General features: G+C 39.3%; 3 protein-coding genes across 3 annotated transcripts; 1 reads left to right on the forward strand and 2 right to left on the reverse strand.

The window, feature by feature from the left end:
* Positions 1-201: 201 nt before the first annotated feature.
* On the reverse strand, positions 202-4,601 carry cacul1 (CDK2 associated cullin domain 1). The gene is made up of 8 exons (XM_063874470.1): positions 3,981-4,601; positions 3,657-3,783; positions 3,405-3,507; positions 3,231-3,326; positions 3,045-3,147; positions 2,779-2,868; positions 1,681-1,819; positions 202-1,570 (listed from the first exon to the last, which is right to left on the reverse strand). The coding sequence occupies exons 1-8, from the start codon at positions 4,300-4,302 to the stop codon at positions 1,531-1,533; spliced, it is 1,020 nt and encodes a 339-aa protein (XP_063730540.1). The 5' UTR covers positions 4,303-4,601; the 3' UTR covers positions 202-1,530.
* Positions 4,602-4,713: 112 nt separating this feature from the next.
* sirt1 (sirtuin 1) lies at positions 4,714-10,360 on the reverse strand. The gene is made up of 9 exons (XM_063874469.1): positions 9,943-10,360; positions 9,327-9,449; positions 8,973-9,208; positions 8,710-8,862; positions 8,126-8,273; positions 7,964-8,043; positions 7,366-7,549; positions 6,750-7,277; positions 4,714-6,406 (listed from the first exon to the last, which is right to left on the reverse strand). The coding sequence occupies exons 1-9, from the start codon at positions 10,343-10,345 to the stop codon at positions 6,117-6,119; spliced, it is 2,145 nt and encodes a 714-aa protein (XP_063730539.1). The 5' UTR covers positions 10,346-10,360; the 3' UTR covers positions 4,714-6,116.
* A 574-nt stretch (positions 10,361-10,934) lies between these two features.
* On the forward strand, positions 10,935-14,140 carry dnajc12 (DnaJ (Hsp40) homolog, subfamily C, member 12). Its single transcript, XM_063874472.1, has 5 exons — positions 10,935-11,269; positions 11,800-11,878; positions 12,146-12,285; positions 12,383-12,527; positions 13,701-14,140. The coding sequence occupies exons 1-5, from the start codon at positions 11,192-11,194 to the stop codon at positions 13,781-13,783; spliced, it is 525 nt and encodes a 174-aa protein (XP_063730542.1). The 5' UTR covers positions 10,935-11,191; the 3' UTR covers positions 13,784-14,140.
* Positions 14,141-14,411: the final 271 nt, after the last annotated feature.

A 14,411-nucleotide genomic window follows, 5' to 3' on the forward strand; every position in this document is an offset into this window, starting at 1 on the left:
TCTGTAAATGTATAGCCATGTATTTATTTGTACCATTTAAGTTAGGAAAGCAACGTTTAGTCAAGCCTGATGTTTCATTAAATTAAACTATTCCAGTCACTTCCTCATAGTGAAGAATAGAGCTTGTTCATTAAACAATGGTATCCGATTGGTATTCGCCCAGATACAAGTATGCGGAATAGAGATAAATAAAACAGCATATTTAGGGTTTGGCTTTTACTTCTTATCATACTGCCTGTTTATTAACAAGAATGGCATTTGTCAATACAGATTCAAAATCTTGAAAAGTAAAAAAACATAAACCCCTCAGTGTCCCTCAATTAATGAAATTTGTTTATTTGGAAGACACTGAGAACCATAACCAAGACCCACTGCGGTAAAGAAAAAGCAAGCCTGAGCCTCTACACTTAAAACAGTGTAAGACCTTGTATCAAATACTTCACGTGAACCATTTAACAAAAATGCGTCGATGACAAAAAGCTAGACCACTATGCAAACACCAAAAACTATTTACATCATGAACAGGCTCTACATGTTAGGAACACTTAATGCACAAAGTACGGTTGACACGGACCAAACAGTACCTGCATATCATTCATTCTGTAAAACTCATGCATCATGTTGGATTTGTTTACAGTTTTGGGATGATCTGGGTAAGTTGTCACAAAGTTAAAGAAGGCTAATATGTGGATGTTTAAGCTTTGTGGCAAACAGTGTAATGTCCTACATGGCAATCCCTGCCCATCCTGCATGCAAGGCTAAAACAGTACTTTTAAAGTCAGAGTTTGACCAACTGATCAACCAAAACTCAAAACCTGCTAGTATAAAAAATTCAATGGCTCAGTGACTCAAGACAGTATATAACATGAACAATGCCAGCTTGAATCCAATGCATATTTATAAAAAAGGAAAAGAAAAACTGCAAATCCTCTTTGGCGTAACGGGAAAATACATTCCGGTTTGCCAACACAGTAAAGGCAACATGAGGAAGAGATTCAGTTGAGTTGAGGTCAATGACTTAGTTCTCTTTTTTTTTTTTTACTCATTTGTGTTGAGTGAAGCCACTAGGTTACAGACACAGTGCGTGAATCTGAGGGAGTTGTAGTTTTATCACATGGACAGTATTATTAGCAGCAATGGAAAGTCTTGATTAGCCCAGTCTCTCAAAAAGACGCTTCCATGTTAAAGGTTAGGAATGAAATACCCATCATCGGCCCATCCCTCAAGGGGGGATATCCGATCAGAAGGCCCCATGAAGGCACTCTTCAAAGCAGGAGAACATGAAGAGACTCACACAGCGGCATCCTACGATTACTGAAGCAGGATCACAATCACAGAAGGGAAGCACCTTAATGGAAGTCTGTGTGTTTGTTTTAGTGCAGTAAGATTAAGCTTCTGCTCAACAGCCCCTCATGTTCTCCTTGTTGTTGTTCACAGTGTTTTGTGACCTTGAGTCGAGAGCAGTGAGCCAACTTGTGATAAAGACGTAAGAGGCACAGTGATAGTTCCGCAGGGACGCCGGCTCCGCTATCAGGAGTCTTCGCTGGCACGTTTGCGAGACTGGTCACCTCTGCAAAACAAAAACACATTACATCAGTATTAAAGTTAAAAAATACCCCTCAAAAAATGTCTTAATGTTCAGACTTTGACTTTCTAAAAGTGATGCCTCAGAAAACACACCGCGGAAATCCATTCATGGAGAGATCCAACTGTAACTTCTGGTCATGAGCAGCGTAGTCAGGAAGCAGAGACTCCACAGCAGGAGGGTTGATTTGAGGGATAAACCCGGAAAAGAGAGCCGGGGCTAACTTGGCCCAGTCTGAACAAGGAAAGATAGAAAACAGGTGTAGTGCAGCATTTACAGAAGGTGAAGGAAATAAATCAAAATACCTGTTGAGTTGGCTGAAGTGGATGCAAAAAGATTAGATTAGCTTGCAACAGACATTCCCTTAAATAACATGTAAAAAAGAAAAAGCAATCCTCAACTGGAAAAAAATTCTCAGTAGAGTACACATCTCAATCAGGTGTTTGCCTGTTCCCTCCAAAACAAAAGAAGTTTAATCTCACTTAATTGTCCCTCCCTGCGCTGGTGCAATCAAGATTGCAGCGAAGATCAGAAATGGGGATTTATGGGAATGAGTTCAAACTTTTGTATGGATGTCAGTTATTGAGCCACGCAAAAGGCCAGCAACAAACTAGCTTAGCCTTGTTTTAAGGCTATCAGGTTATTGCATATGCCTTTTGCAACTGAAACACTGTTGATTACAGACAGCCAGAGGTAGGAAGTAACTAAGTACATTTATTCAAGTACTGTACTTAAGTAACATTTTGAGATACTTGTAGTTTACTTGAGTCTATCCATTTTATGCTAGTTTGTACTTCTACTCCAATACAGTTAAGAGGTAAATCGAGTTATTTTACTCGACTACATTTATTATTTACCTTTAGTTACTTCGCAGATATGAAGAGTATTCCTAAACTCTGGTACTTCTACTTTTATGCAAGTACAAGATCTGAGTATTTCTCCCACCTCTGCATGCAGCCTATACTGGCTGGCTAAGAGTTAGTGAGAAATTAGCAGTCAGCAACTGTAAAATAGTTAGTGAATATATATACTGTTTTAATTGTGAATCACTGCAACCATGAGAGGTCTTTTAGCATACATTCATAAATTAAGACAAGAGATTAGGCATTTGCTGCAGACACAAATGCAGAAACACTGAACAGAACACCTAATTTTACACCTGGAGGAAATATTCACATATAAAAATAGCTTACCTGGTCGGAGGCTGTAGAGGCCTTTAACCACACTGGCCATTGTAGATGGCTGCACTTGAAACGGCATTGAATGAGCTTTGATGAGAAGAGCTGAACAAGAAAAGAATACATGAAAAAAGGTAAAACAAGAGCACAATGACTTGAGACAAATTTGCCCTTGATTTAACTAAGTGTAAACGGCAAGTTATGTTCACAATAACAAGCAAAATGACTATTTTCAAATATCATGACAGCCATAAGGGCTTTGAATGAAGCAATGCACTCACGCATCAGTGTGTTCACATGTATTTCTGCAACGTAATCAGCAAACAGCTTCATCAGATCCTCCCTTAGGTCTCTGTTCAGCTTTGATTCGATGTAGAACTTGTTCTGAAAATAAGTAAAGTAACACGATAGCACCAGGATATAGTTGGGTGCACAAAAATATACTACTGAACAAAAAAGATGCGTACCAAGTACATAAAAACAGGAACTATACACTGAAGAGAAGCTGTGTATTGCGTCAGCGCAACATTAAAGTTCTCAATGAAGTCCTCTGGTGGGCTCGCCTGCAAACAATAATAAAAGTGTTAGCTATTTTTTTTATTTGTGTACAATATAATTTCCTTGTATTTGTATCTGCTTACTTGTAGATGGGTGGAAACCTGTTGCAGATGATTGGTTAATTTCATTATCAGATCATTGTAGAGGAGTTCAGAGTGCTGTTGACAAACACACTTGTAGACGTAACTAGGAAAATAAAGTCAAAAAGGAAGAAATTCAGAAACCCAGGATTGCAGGTGAACTAAAATTAGTAGTGATGCACATGGAGGCAACAGAAATCACAGTTTGCAAGGAAATGTGGCCTGGCTGGGGTTTGTTTACCATTATAATCTTACCTGTATATCTGTGCATAGGAAACAGAGATGTGGTCTGTGGGATTCTGAATCAGGAGACGGTCAATTGCCTTCTCCAGGTTTGGCCAGTGGTTTTTCCGGTAGTCTTCTACAGCCATCGCATTCAGAACTGATCGAAAAGGGAATAGTAGTAAGATTGAAAATTACTTTTGTCAAAACACAATACTGGTCAAAACAACCAGGCCTAACAAACCAACTGTAAGCCAAAAGCATCAGTCTACACATGTCAGTTACACTGCATGGAGCTGCTCAGGCACTGCGGGATACCGGGCCCTGTTGACACGGTGCTGCTTACTGTGAACTTACGGAACTTGGAAGTAGACTCCAGGCTGAATTTTCCCTCAACAGCGGCTGGCGGAGCCGTGCAGTCGGTTTCGCTGACTTCGCTGCTCTCACTGCCTGAATCCGAGTCCATGAACTTTGACCCCCCCGTGCTGCCGGACCACAGTTTTCTTCGCCGCGTCCCCGGTTCTATACCAGGCACCAATGGGCAGGCAGGCTGCGGAACCGTCGCTACCCCAGACAGCTGGTTCCTCAGATACGTGCGGACTTTGCTACTGCTGCTCGCACAACAGTTGTGGTTATGGTCGTCTTTTGTGTCTAAACTGTCATCTTCCATGGACTCCATGTCCAAGACCAGTCCTGCGTGCTGAAGCCTGCCGTTGCTACGTTAACATTTTTGATAACACTTCTGGATAAAACAAAAAACTGTCAGGCGTCTATGGTGGTGTCCATCTCAGTTTTGCTGTTTGCTGAATTTTACGACAGGTCGTAATACCGGACAGCTGAGAGAAACAGGGAAATGTAGTTCCAAAGACTGAGCTGAATAAAGAAGGTTAATATGCTTTATTCATGTAAAGTTTAACGATACTTAACTGGACCATATACAGTGTCTTTAAGACCTAATATGAATGAAGCACATGTCAACAGATTGACTAGCTTGATAGCCACATTTTAGGTCGATACCATGCGACGCATGCGCAAACAAGAAACGCTTAGTAGCAGTATTCCACAATGATTTGTATACACACTAACGTCGTTAAATTAAAAAAACATATTTATTGTGTTGCTCCAAAAACAAAATACTTTTTTTCAGAATACAAGTAGTTAAAATGAAACTCAGTCGTTGTTTGTTGTAAAGACCCTCTCACTCTAGCTGCATGCTCTTTCAAAGCCCCGTACCGTGAAGTAGACTGTCAGTGCGGGGTTTTAGGCGCTAGGTGGCGCATTATTCATGACTGCACCATCACATGTAGACGTGAACACATGGCTGGTGTGTATGAAATAACAGAAATGAGTTGTCATTGTTTTTCATTCATTTTTACTGAGAACCAAGACAAGATAACTATAAGGATGTAAAAAAAATATTTCCATAAACAAAACATAAGGCTACCTTGTAAATGGCATTTGAAGTATGTTGGTGTAGAGCTTTATCCAACACATTGGCTTAAATGTCTCTGTACCAACACTATCTTTACAGGCAGCAGACCCCTCTGAATTATAACTTGTGAAAAAAAGACATGGGCAACAAAACTGCTTTTATAATAAAGGAACAAAAGTGCCATTTTCAATGTGAACTCATTGAATATATTCCTAAGGCTTAATAATACAACTTAGTATAACTTTGTACAGATATAAACTATCATCTACTCTTTGATGAGTATGTGTCACATCAGAGTATAAAAATAAGAGGCTTGACCGTAAAAAGTAGCTGCCACATGTCGGAAGGAACACCTTTTCAATAGTTATATTTTTTTCTCCAAGATTTAAATGACAGGTTTAACATACAAAGCTTATGACAACATAACTGTGGTGATAAAGTGTTCTTTGGTCTGAAATTAAAGAGTATTGTTCTTTTTTTTCTTTCAAGCATTTACCCTCATGAAAGGGCAGAGCTTGACTTTTATATTGCAAGTTAGACAATGTGTTATTGGCAAGAAAATCATTTGATGATTTAAGTATGTGTTCGAAACTCATAGTACCCACTATTTAGCAGGCAGTAGGCTTACATATTTACATGTTTCCTAATGGTAACATAACCAAGTCTGAAAACACATCCCTTAGACCATAGTTGAGTTACCTCTATGGACTTGGACATAGGAAGTCTTTGCTTGTAATGACTGCATTTTAGGAATTAAAGCTTAATCTAGTGTCTACAGTGGATCTCTCAGAAGAACAATTACTCAAAATGTGAATACAAAGGAGATTACATGGGAAGAAATGTTCAATAAGAAAAAAGAAACTACTGCATTCTATTTAGTAAGTAGTATACAGTATGAGGTTTCAGACAATGCATGATGCCAAATAGTAATAAAAAAAGAAAGAAGTTTCTGCATATTCACACAAAGTTGTCACACAATTTCAACTTTATGAAAAATAATAGTAAGGTTGACGAGTCAAAAAATATACGAAAAGATAATTAGTGCTTTGTCGACTTTACATTTAAAGGTGTATGGTGCTCTGAGTCTTTTCAGGAGTATTGTCTGTCTGTGCGCCCGACGCAGCCTCGTTGGATAAAGTGTGTTGTATTGTGTCTCCGAGGCGAGTCTCTCCATCTGCTGCTAGTGTGTCTGCGTCCTCCAGCTCGCTGTCTCCTTCCCCCCCGTCGGCGCTGCAGTCAGACTCGTCGCTGTCGCTGTCGCAGGAGCTCGACGTTTCGTCTTCAGATTCAGAGTAAACCTCCGCCCCGTGGAAGATATAGTGATTTGGTGTTTGAAACAGGTACTGGCCGGCTGCGGGGAAACAACACCAACAATTTAAAGTGTTAAAATAAACACCTGGAGAAGATTTAAACATGTTATCATCAGTAATAACTGCATGTTCATGCTGCAAGAGGGGAACAACGTTTTTGATAAAAGTCACACCACTTTTAATGTCTAATATACAGCACATATCCATTTTTCATTTCACATTTTTTGAGCGTTTTTTAAAATGTATAGTTCTATACCTTATTTTACAACTAAATTCCTCCTGTGTTTGATTTAAACCCAAGTATAAATATACATGTTTGTTTAAATTATAATAATTATTATTATAGTAATCAGTCTACTCTCTCTACCATAGTCTTTAGCTTACTCTCAAGGCGTTTGCTGATCGGACTTCTGTTGATCCGACTCATCCAGCATCGTCTTCGGAATTCCAGGTTGGAGGTGTGGCTCTTTACTTCGGCAGCCTCCTCTTTTGGCACATCTTCTGCCGGTACCTCTGAAGGCTCAGCCGTCTCCTCACTGGGACACTGGGCATTTGGACAAGGCTCTGGAGGTGTGACATTATTACCGGCAGTGTCTGTGACATTCGGACTGTGTGTCTCCTCTGAAGGCTTTGTTACTGAGTCTGTACTGTGCTGCTTCTGCTCCTCTTGAGCCGCGTCGCTGGAAGCAGGCAAGGCCTCACTTGGTAGCTGTTCAGGTAGCCACAAGGGTTTCTCTGTGGTCTCCGTCAGTCTTACAGTGTTGAAGCAGAGCTGCTCAAAGTCTCCACCCAACCGGTGACAGAGCTCATTGACGATGACATCGCAGTCCCCAAGCAGCTCCACGTCAAAGTTGAGGTGAGGCAGCTGCTCCCTGTTGATCAGGACCTGAGGCACTTCATGAGGAATGGAGTCTGGATAGGACAAAGAGAAAACAGTTACTTATTTTACGTTTGGTTTTATTGAAGGCACAATTGAAACATTAATCCAATCAAGACATACTTGGGATAAGGGCAACTGGTCGGACTTTAAGCGAAGAGCCGATGACAATCAAGAGGTCCACCTCGTCTTTATCCAGCTTCATGGCCCTGTGAAACATTTCTGGAAGATTCTCTCCAAAGAAGACTATGTCGGGTTTCATGATTGCCAGGGGAATATCTGGACAGCGTGGACAATGAGGGACGACCTGAAAGATGAATGTATGTTATTAGCATTATAAACAAAAATTACATTTTAATTCAATCTGTAGTAGCAGGTCTAAAAGATCCAGATTTCCTGCCAATTTTCTCAAAGTTAGCACATTTACCACTCTGATGTACTGTTAAAACATTGATGTAAAATCTTAAATCAGAGATTTTTATTATATGTTTGAAAATATATATATACATTTGCCTTCGTAATAGAGTCAGTTTGTGCTTGTGTGTGCCAAGCGTATGGCACACATAAGATCTGATACAAAGGAACTAAACTCAGATCAGCTTCTTTGGGCTCTGCATGATTCTTCATTGGAAGATGCCTGCATAATATTTTCATGCAATAACCATGAAATATTTTTACATGTCGACATATGATATCAGAGCACTCCCACATAAATAAATACCTGGTTAAAGATGTCTTCCCTAACAGCTTCACAATCCACTTTGTGTTTACAGACGAGACAGGAAGCAGTGGCAAACGACCCTGAAAAAAAAGGTTATTAATGACTTTCAAAATTACCAACTATATAAAAATAAACAAGATCTGTCTGTTAGTTCAGACTTACCATGACACTGGATAATCCTCTGAACTCCAGCCACTTGTTCTAATGTATCAATGTTTTGGGTGTAGTTGCGCAGCAGCTTCTTTTGCTTATCCAGCATAGATATGAATTTGTGACAAGGCGATGGCTGAAACTGACCGGGGTAGATCTCCTGAAAAAAAAGAAAGAAGAAATGTATTATGAGATCAAAGAAAATATATACAACCTCTAAAGCACCTTTATCGATAGTTTGGGCTTCTTAAATGTTTGTTATCATTTAAGTTTGGTTAAGCTTAGTCTTGGTGGAAAACTGGACCTTTTTCATGTTAAATGAACACAAATGCAGCAAAAATAGCTAAAAAGACATGTTCCCACCCATGAATAAAAGTAACTGGGTTTAATGAGGCTGCAAGAAGTTGTCTAAAGAAAAGTTTTAGAAAGTCTTTCAAATGTTCTGAATCCTCTTAAAAAACACAATGTAAACACAACACTCTGTAGCACCTTCCACAGGCCTATGTGATGTTTAATTTGTACACAACACATTTATGATATTATTTTGTCACACAAATTTAAATTTGCACCAAAGCAGGTGGGTGCAATGAACAAACCTTAGCAAACTTGAAAAAGGGTCTTGGGTCCCGTCTGAAGTATTCAATGTCAAACATAGCTTGGGGGTCTGGAAGATCAGGAAAATCTACAGCAAGCCGTGCATAAATACCATCTCTGGAGCGAAAGTCTGGTATTCCACATGACACCGACACCTGCAATATACATGCATACTAATTTAATATCATGAACATTGGCACTATGTATTTCATCAAGCTCTGTAGTTCAAACACAAACACTGTATAATACCACTGTAAATACATACCCCAGCACCAGTGAGCACAAGGATCCTTTTACTTTCACGGAGTAGCCTGACCACATCTTCTAAGGTGTTAATATCTTTCCGTTTTTTTCTTTTTGGAGGTTCTGAGATGTTGATGATGATCTGCCACAGTGTCATGTCGTCTAAATCTGGTGGGAGTTCAGTCTCAGGCAGCAAATCCCTCAGAATGGTCCTCGGATCCGTCTCTCTGATGTGTTGCTGGATTAAACTGTAAGAACCTGGCCGGGAAATAAAACACCTCAGTATGAGAGTATGAAAGTAGTTTTAACTATTTGTACAACTAAATCAAAATATTAGATAATTATTCGTGAAAGCTACGGTCTCCTAACTAGTTACCTATTTGCGGTCGAGGTGCCCAGTCGCTGGAACTTGCATGTGACGATCTGTCATCGTCCTCGTTGTTGTGGTCCGGTGTGACAGCAAGACCGTTAGAGGGGAGGTCGTCATGTCCAAGGAAATCTGAGAACGGAGAAGTTTGTCAAATTAAAACTAGAGATAAACAGCGTCTAACATCTCTTATAACCACTATGGTCATTTACAACCATGATCCATGGCAACAAAGTAAGTGTGGTAACCTATCTAAGTGAACGTCAGAAGAAAAATGGAAGGTAAACCGGCTAACAAATGCTAAGTGGCTATCAAAGTTAAGTACAGTGAAGAAATAAGTTAATACGTGAAATACCAAGAATGCGTGCCAGAGACAGTTTCCTCTTTCAGTTTTGACAAAGAAAAGTGAAAGGTATCTTTTTGAGAAGTAAGCTAACGTTACAAAGCGGTCAACACCCACACACCTTTACTAAGTTAGCTAGCTTAAGTTAACTAACTTCAGATGCAAATAACGCCAACTTGTCATTTGTTTCAAACCAACCAGTTAAGTTGGCAAAACAAGCTCTGGCAACTTTGAGTCGCCTAAAAACATAACACTTTGATAAATGTCCTTCTCTTTACATACCAGCATCCTCCTCGGTTGTCCCCAGTACAGCGCTGTCGTCTAGTTTCACTGCTGGTTTGATTCCCAGTCCATTGTTGTCTCCGCCTGGCTCTGCTGGGGCCTGCTCTACCGCCATCACCGGCTTCGCTTCCTTCTCCGCGGGCTGAGCACAATTCATCGCCGCCTCCCAGCTCTCGGAGGCACCGGAGACGCATGATAATGAATCTGCTTTAGCGCCATTTACTCCATAGTAAGTTACTGGACTGATTTTCGACCTTTTAGCGGCAGGTTCTTCCATATCGGAGGCGCCCGAAAAGGCCGCTCCGAGATGAGTCTCTTCGTCCGCCATCTTCAGCCCGCAGAGCCGCTGAGCAGATCCTTCCTCTCCGACAGCTGGTTCATTTGCATAGCGCACGTGACTCATTCTCCACCAGTAATCACGGCTGGAACGTCCCCTTTTTACGTCGATGACGTAAAACCATAACAAAATATTGCTGCTTTCATACACCGTCAGAAGTAAGACAGAGGCAAAATGTGTAATTGACTTTAAACTTTCTTTTTATAATTGAAAACTGATATTCGGATAGTAAAACTTCTATTCGGATAACCGAAAACTGATATTCGGATGCAAATAGTAATATTCGGACACGATTATGCGGATAGCCTACTGATAACAATTTTCGGATACTAATACTACTATTCAGATACTGATACTACTATTTGGTTAATTGAATACTGCTACTAATAATATATTTTTCTACTATTGTATTACATGTGTACATTTTAATCACAACGTCACCTAGGCTACATGCATCTTGCAAACGTACACTTGACTCATACATGATGTAGTATGAAGCCCGATCCGTCCAAAACATCCATCCAAAACATACACACAGTTTTTCGCGCAATAAAGTATAATGTTTTCTATATACTGACGACTACCTTTGCCTTTTATTCTTTATTCGAAATGTCTAGCTGAGTGAGGAGCTTAAGTTTAGACACTTGAATGCAGCATACGTCATGTGATAAAAGACGTTTTCCCACGCAACTCGGGATAGATCTTTCACTATTTGGCAGTTTATTGGTTAATTATCCAAAGTAAGCTGAAAAGTAATAGCAAGTTAAACATTAAGAATATGGCCAGTGTGTGACCCACAGCAGCAGCAAGGGGGAGCCCATCAGCAGTCCTTGAACCGAACATCTGTGATCGAGGAGAGCAGAGCTGCACCGTGACAACAACAAAAATCTTCACATTTCTTATCAGATTTTTATGGAGGCTATTCTGAACTGCAAACCAGAGGACTTGGAGGATTACTATGGTTTATTAGGATGCGATGAATTGTCTTCGGTAAGTTCTAGACAGTGGCTTTTAGGGTCAGACTATTTGCTGGGTGAAATGAAGATTTTTGAATCAACAAACCGAAAGGTTTAAGTGTTCACAAGTGAAAGAAACCGTAGAATTATGGGTATCCACCAATGATCAGTAACTTGTAAATTGTTCATATGCTGGATTCATGAATAATGTATGCACCAGAGGTTAGTCTGATTCATCACAGACCTGTTGATGCTTCAGCAAAAAATGTCACAGGATCTGTTCGTGCGTCATCAGGGTCTGAACGCTGTGTCACTAGTTCATAGTGTATTCTTTATCCTGCGAATGTTATGTTTACAACAGCATATATAACTGCAATGACAATATCAAGTTACATTAAAATGATCGACATTATTTGAATGCCTTGAAAATAAATGAAAATAACGAAATAAAAATGCTTCATGTGTTTTTAGCTTAATGTCTCTGGAAAAAAAGACTCATTTCCGAATTTTCACTATTAATATTGGCAAATGTTCATTGTATTTATTTAACAATTTCCCTTGCAGACTGAACAGATTCTCAACGAGTACAAAATCCGAGCCTTGGCATGTCACCCAGACAAACACCTAGACAGTCCAACAGCAGGTAAACATGTGAACCACTGCAAGACATTGTCAAATAGAAAAAAGAAAGGTATACTCAAACACACTTTTATCATAATATAGGCTGTAAGCAAAGCCAAGATTAACAAAACTTTTTATTTTTATTACATTTCTTACAACTTGCCTTACACTGAAACATGCCTCTTAATGCCGCTTTCTGAGATCTAGACTTCAAAGCAAAATATGTAAATGTAGAGCTTCTTGCATAATGCTCCATCTTAGATCCTGTTGTTTTCTTTCTTTCGGACAGTGGCTGATTTTCAAAAGCTCCAGGAAGCCAAAGAGGTTTTATGTAATGAAGCCAAAAGAAAAAACTATGACCTTTGGAGAAGAAGTGGAATTGCTATTCCATTTCATGACTGGCAAGCCCTGAATGACTCTGTGAAAACTGTATGTAATGTCTTGACTCTTGTAGATGCGTAAAATAGTATTGTGTTATCTGTTTTACTTTGAAAGCCTGTTAATACATTTGGTTATGTGTTTGCAGTCAATGCACTGGGCTGTGAGAAATAAGAAGGAACCAATGTTGGAGGCCTCAAATGCAGAAATCCCTGTAGCTTCCCAAGCAGAGGACCTTCAGACTGAGCCAGAAGAACAGAGGATCCCTCCATATGAAGCCAGGTCATCGGCAGGTGAGTGCATTTCAAAATGTTCTCCAAGTAAGGAAACGTATCGAAACCTTATCTCTTTTAATGTATCTGCAGGGCGAATAATTATAGTTTGCAACAGTGCATATCACATTTTTAGTTTGCAGCTTTTGCAGCAGAATTCCATGGCTATGCAGAACTGGCCCCTCTTACACTCATATAATGCTCAAAGGGAACGGGGTTGAGGTATTTAACAAGAGTCAATGTATTATACAAGATATGGCAGTCAGCACGCACCCACTTTGGAGAAACAGACAGGAGTACCAGCACAGAAGCTAAGCAGTGTATAGGGGCAGCAGCAACATGTATTTACCCAAAAGAAAGGCCCGGCCAAAATGTATTTTAGTTTAACTGTACGCTATATTTATAATATTTTCAACTCTTTACCTTACTGTGAAATAGCAAAACAGGGGTCTACTGCTGCATCTACAGTTGTGTGACCATCAAAGTCCCGCTATAAAACAAAGTAATTGAACAAGTTAGTGGTAGACCGGCAACTTGCCTGATATTTAGTTGTTTAGCTGGCAAAATTGGTTTTCCTGCTGCCCCTATCCACAGCAGTTCATTGCTTAGGTTTCTTGCTGGTACTCCTGGGTAGTACTCCTGTCTGTTTCCTCTAAATTAGGACGGCCGTCATCCACTGTACACTGACTATTGATAAATACAACCCCTGTTCAAAAATCCAAACTAGATAACTAAATAGAAAACTAGATAACAAGGGATAATAATATTCAATAGTCTGGAAAATCTCTCACACTAAGCAGATACCACATCATACAAAACATCATTTATAAAATGCCTTATTTTCATAATAATGCTTCATCTAACCAGCCCACATTGAATGTTAATTATTATTATTTTTAACATTCCTCCTGTGACAAAAGTAGGTCGCAGACAAAATGTACTAAAATGATACCTGTAGACACGAAGTTAGAAGTCAATCGTTAAAGTTGCTAAAAAGCTAGATGGTATTTTTCACTCATAAATTAACATCAATTACTACAAGTAACCAACATTATACAATATAATTGAATCACACCACCCAATCTCAACTGTTCCTACTCCATTCATTGTAAACTATGTATCACCCAGGAGTGTGTATAGCTCTGACTGTATTAAACTATATAAAACAAACTGACTTTTGTATTCCTTGCTTAGGTGATTACTGCCATCGACGTTTCCGTTGGGCCGCTGACTCCCCATCTAGTCTGCTGCAGAAGTTTAGAAACTATGAAATATAAATGAACCAACTGTGTCATCCGGTAGACATGTTTGTGTTTTGTGTCCTGTTGTCCTAATTCAGTTAGGAATCTGCTAGCTATGAATTTTTGTGAATATGGTCCATTGTAACTCAATAAACTAGATATTGTGAGCTTTAGATGTATCTGATGAAAAGGACTTTTGTCAAAGAAATATAAGGACATGAGAGTAGGTGAATCATGTTTTCTGTTAAAAGTGTTGCTCTTTTGTCAATTATGTTCACTGTTATTCAATGGACATGATCATAAAGGATATTGGTGTACATTTAATGCTGCAGTATTTGTATTTGTCAAGCTCATTATGTTAGAAACATTCAAATAAAGCTGTATATGATATTATTTTTGTTTATGTGCATTATTTAATGTTTTCAACACCAGCTGTCCTGCTTTGAATAAAATTAAGTCTTATAATTGAGCCAAAGCTATGATGCATTACATGTATGAAGGTGGACTCCATACTTCAAAAGTTACTGTTATCTTAAGTCATAAATACAGCTCTGGAAAAAATTAAGAGACCACTCCAAATCTTTCTTAAATCTGTATCCCTACATTGTATGGCAGCCAGTCCAGTGTCTTTTGAATTCCAACACAGAGAAAATTTGTCAGTAGT

The sequence above is a fragment of the Eleginops maclovinus genome, chromosome 22 (genome assembly GCF_036324505.1).
Source record: "Eleginops maclovinus isolate JMC-PN-2008 ecotype Puerto Natales chromosome 22, JC_Emac_rtc_rv5, whole genome shotgun sequence".
NCBI classification, from domain to species: Eukaryota; Metazoa; Chordata; class Actinopteri; order Perciformes; family Eleginopidae; genus Eleginops; species Eleginops maclovinus.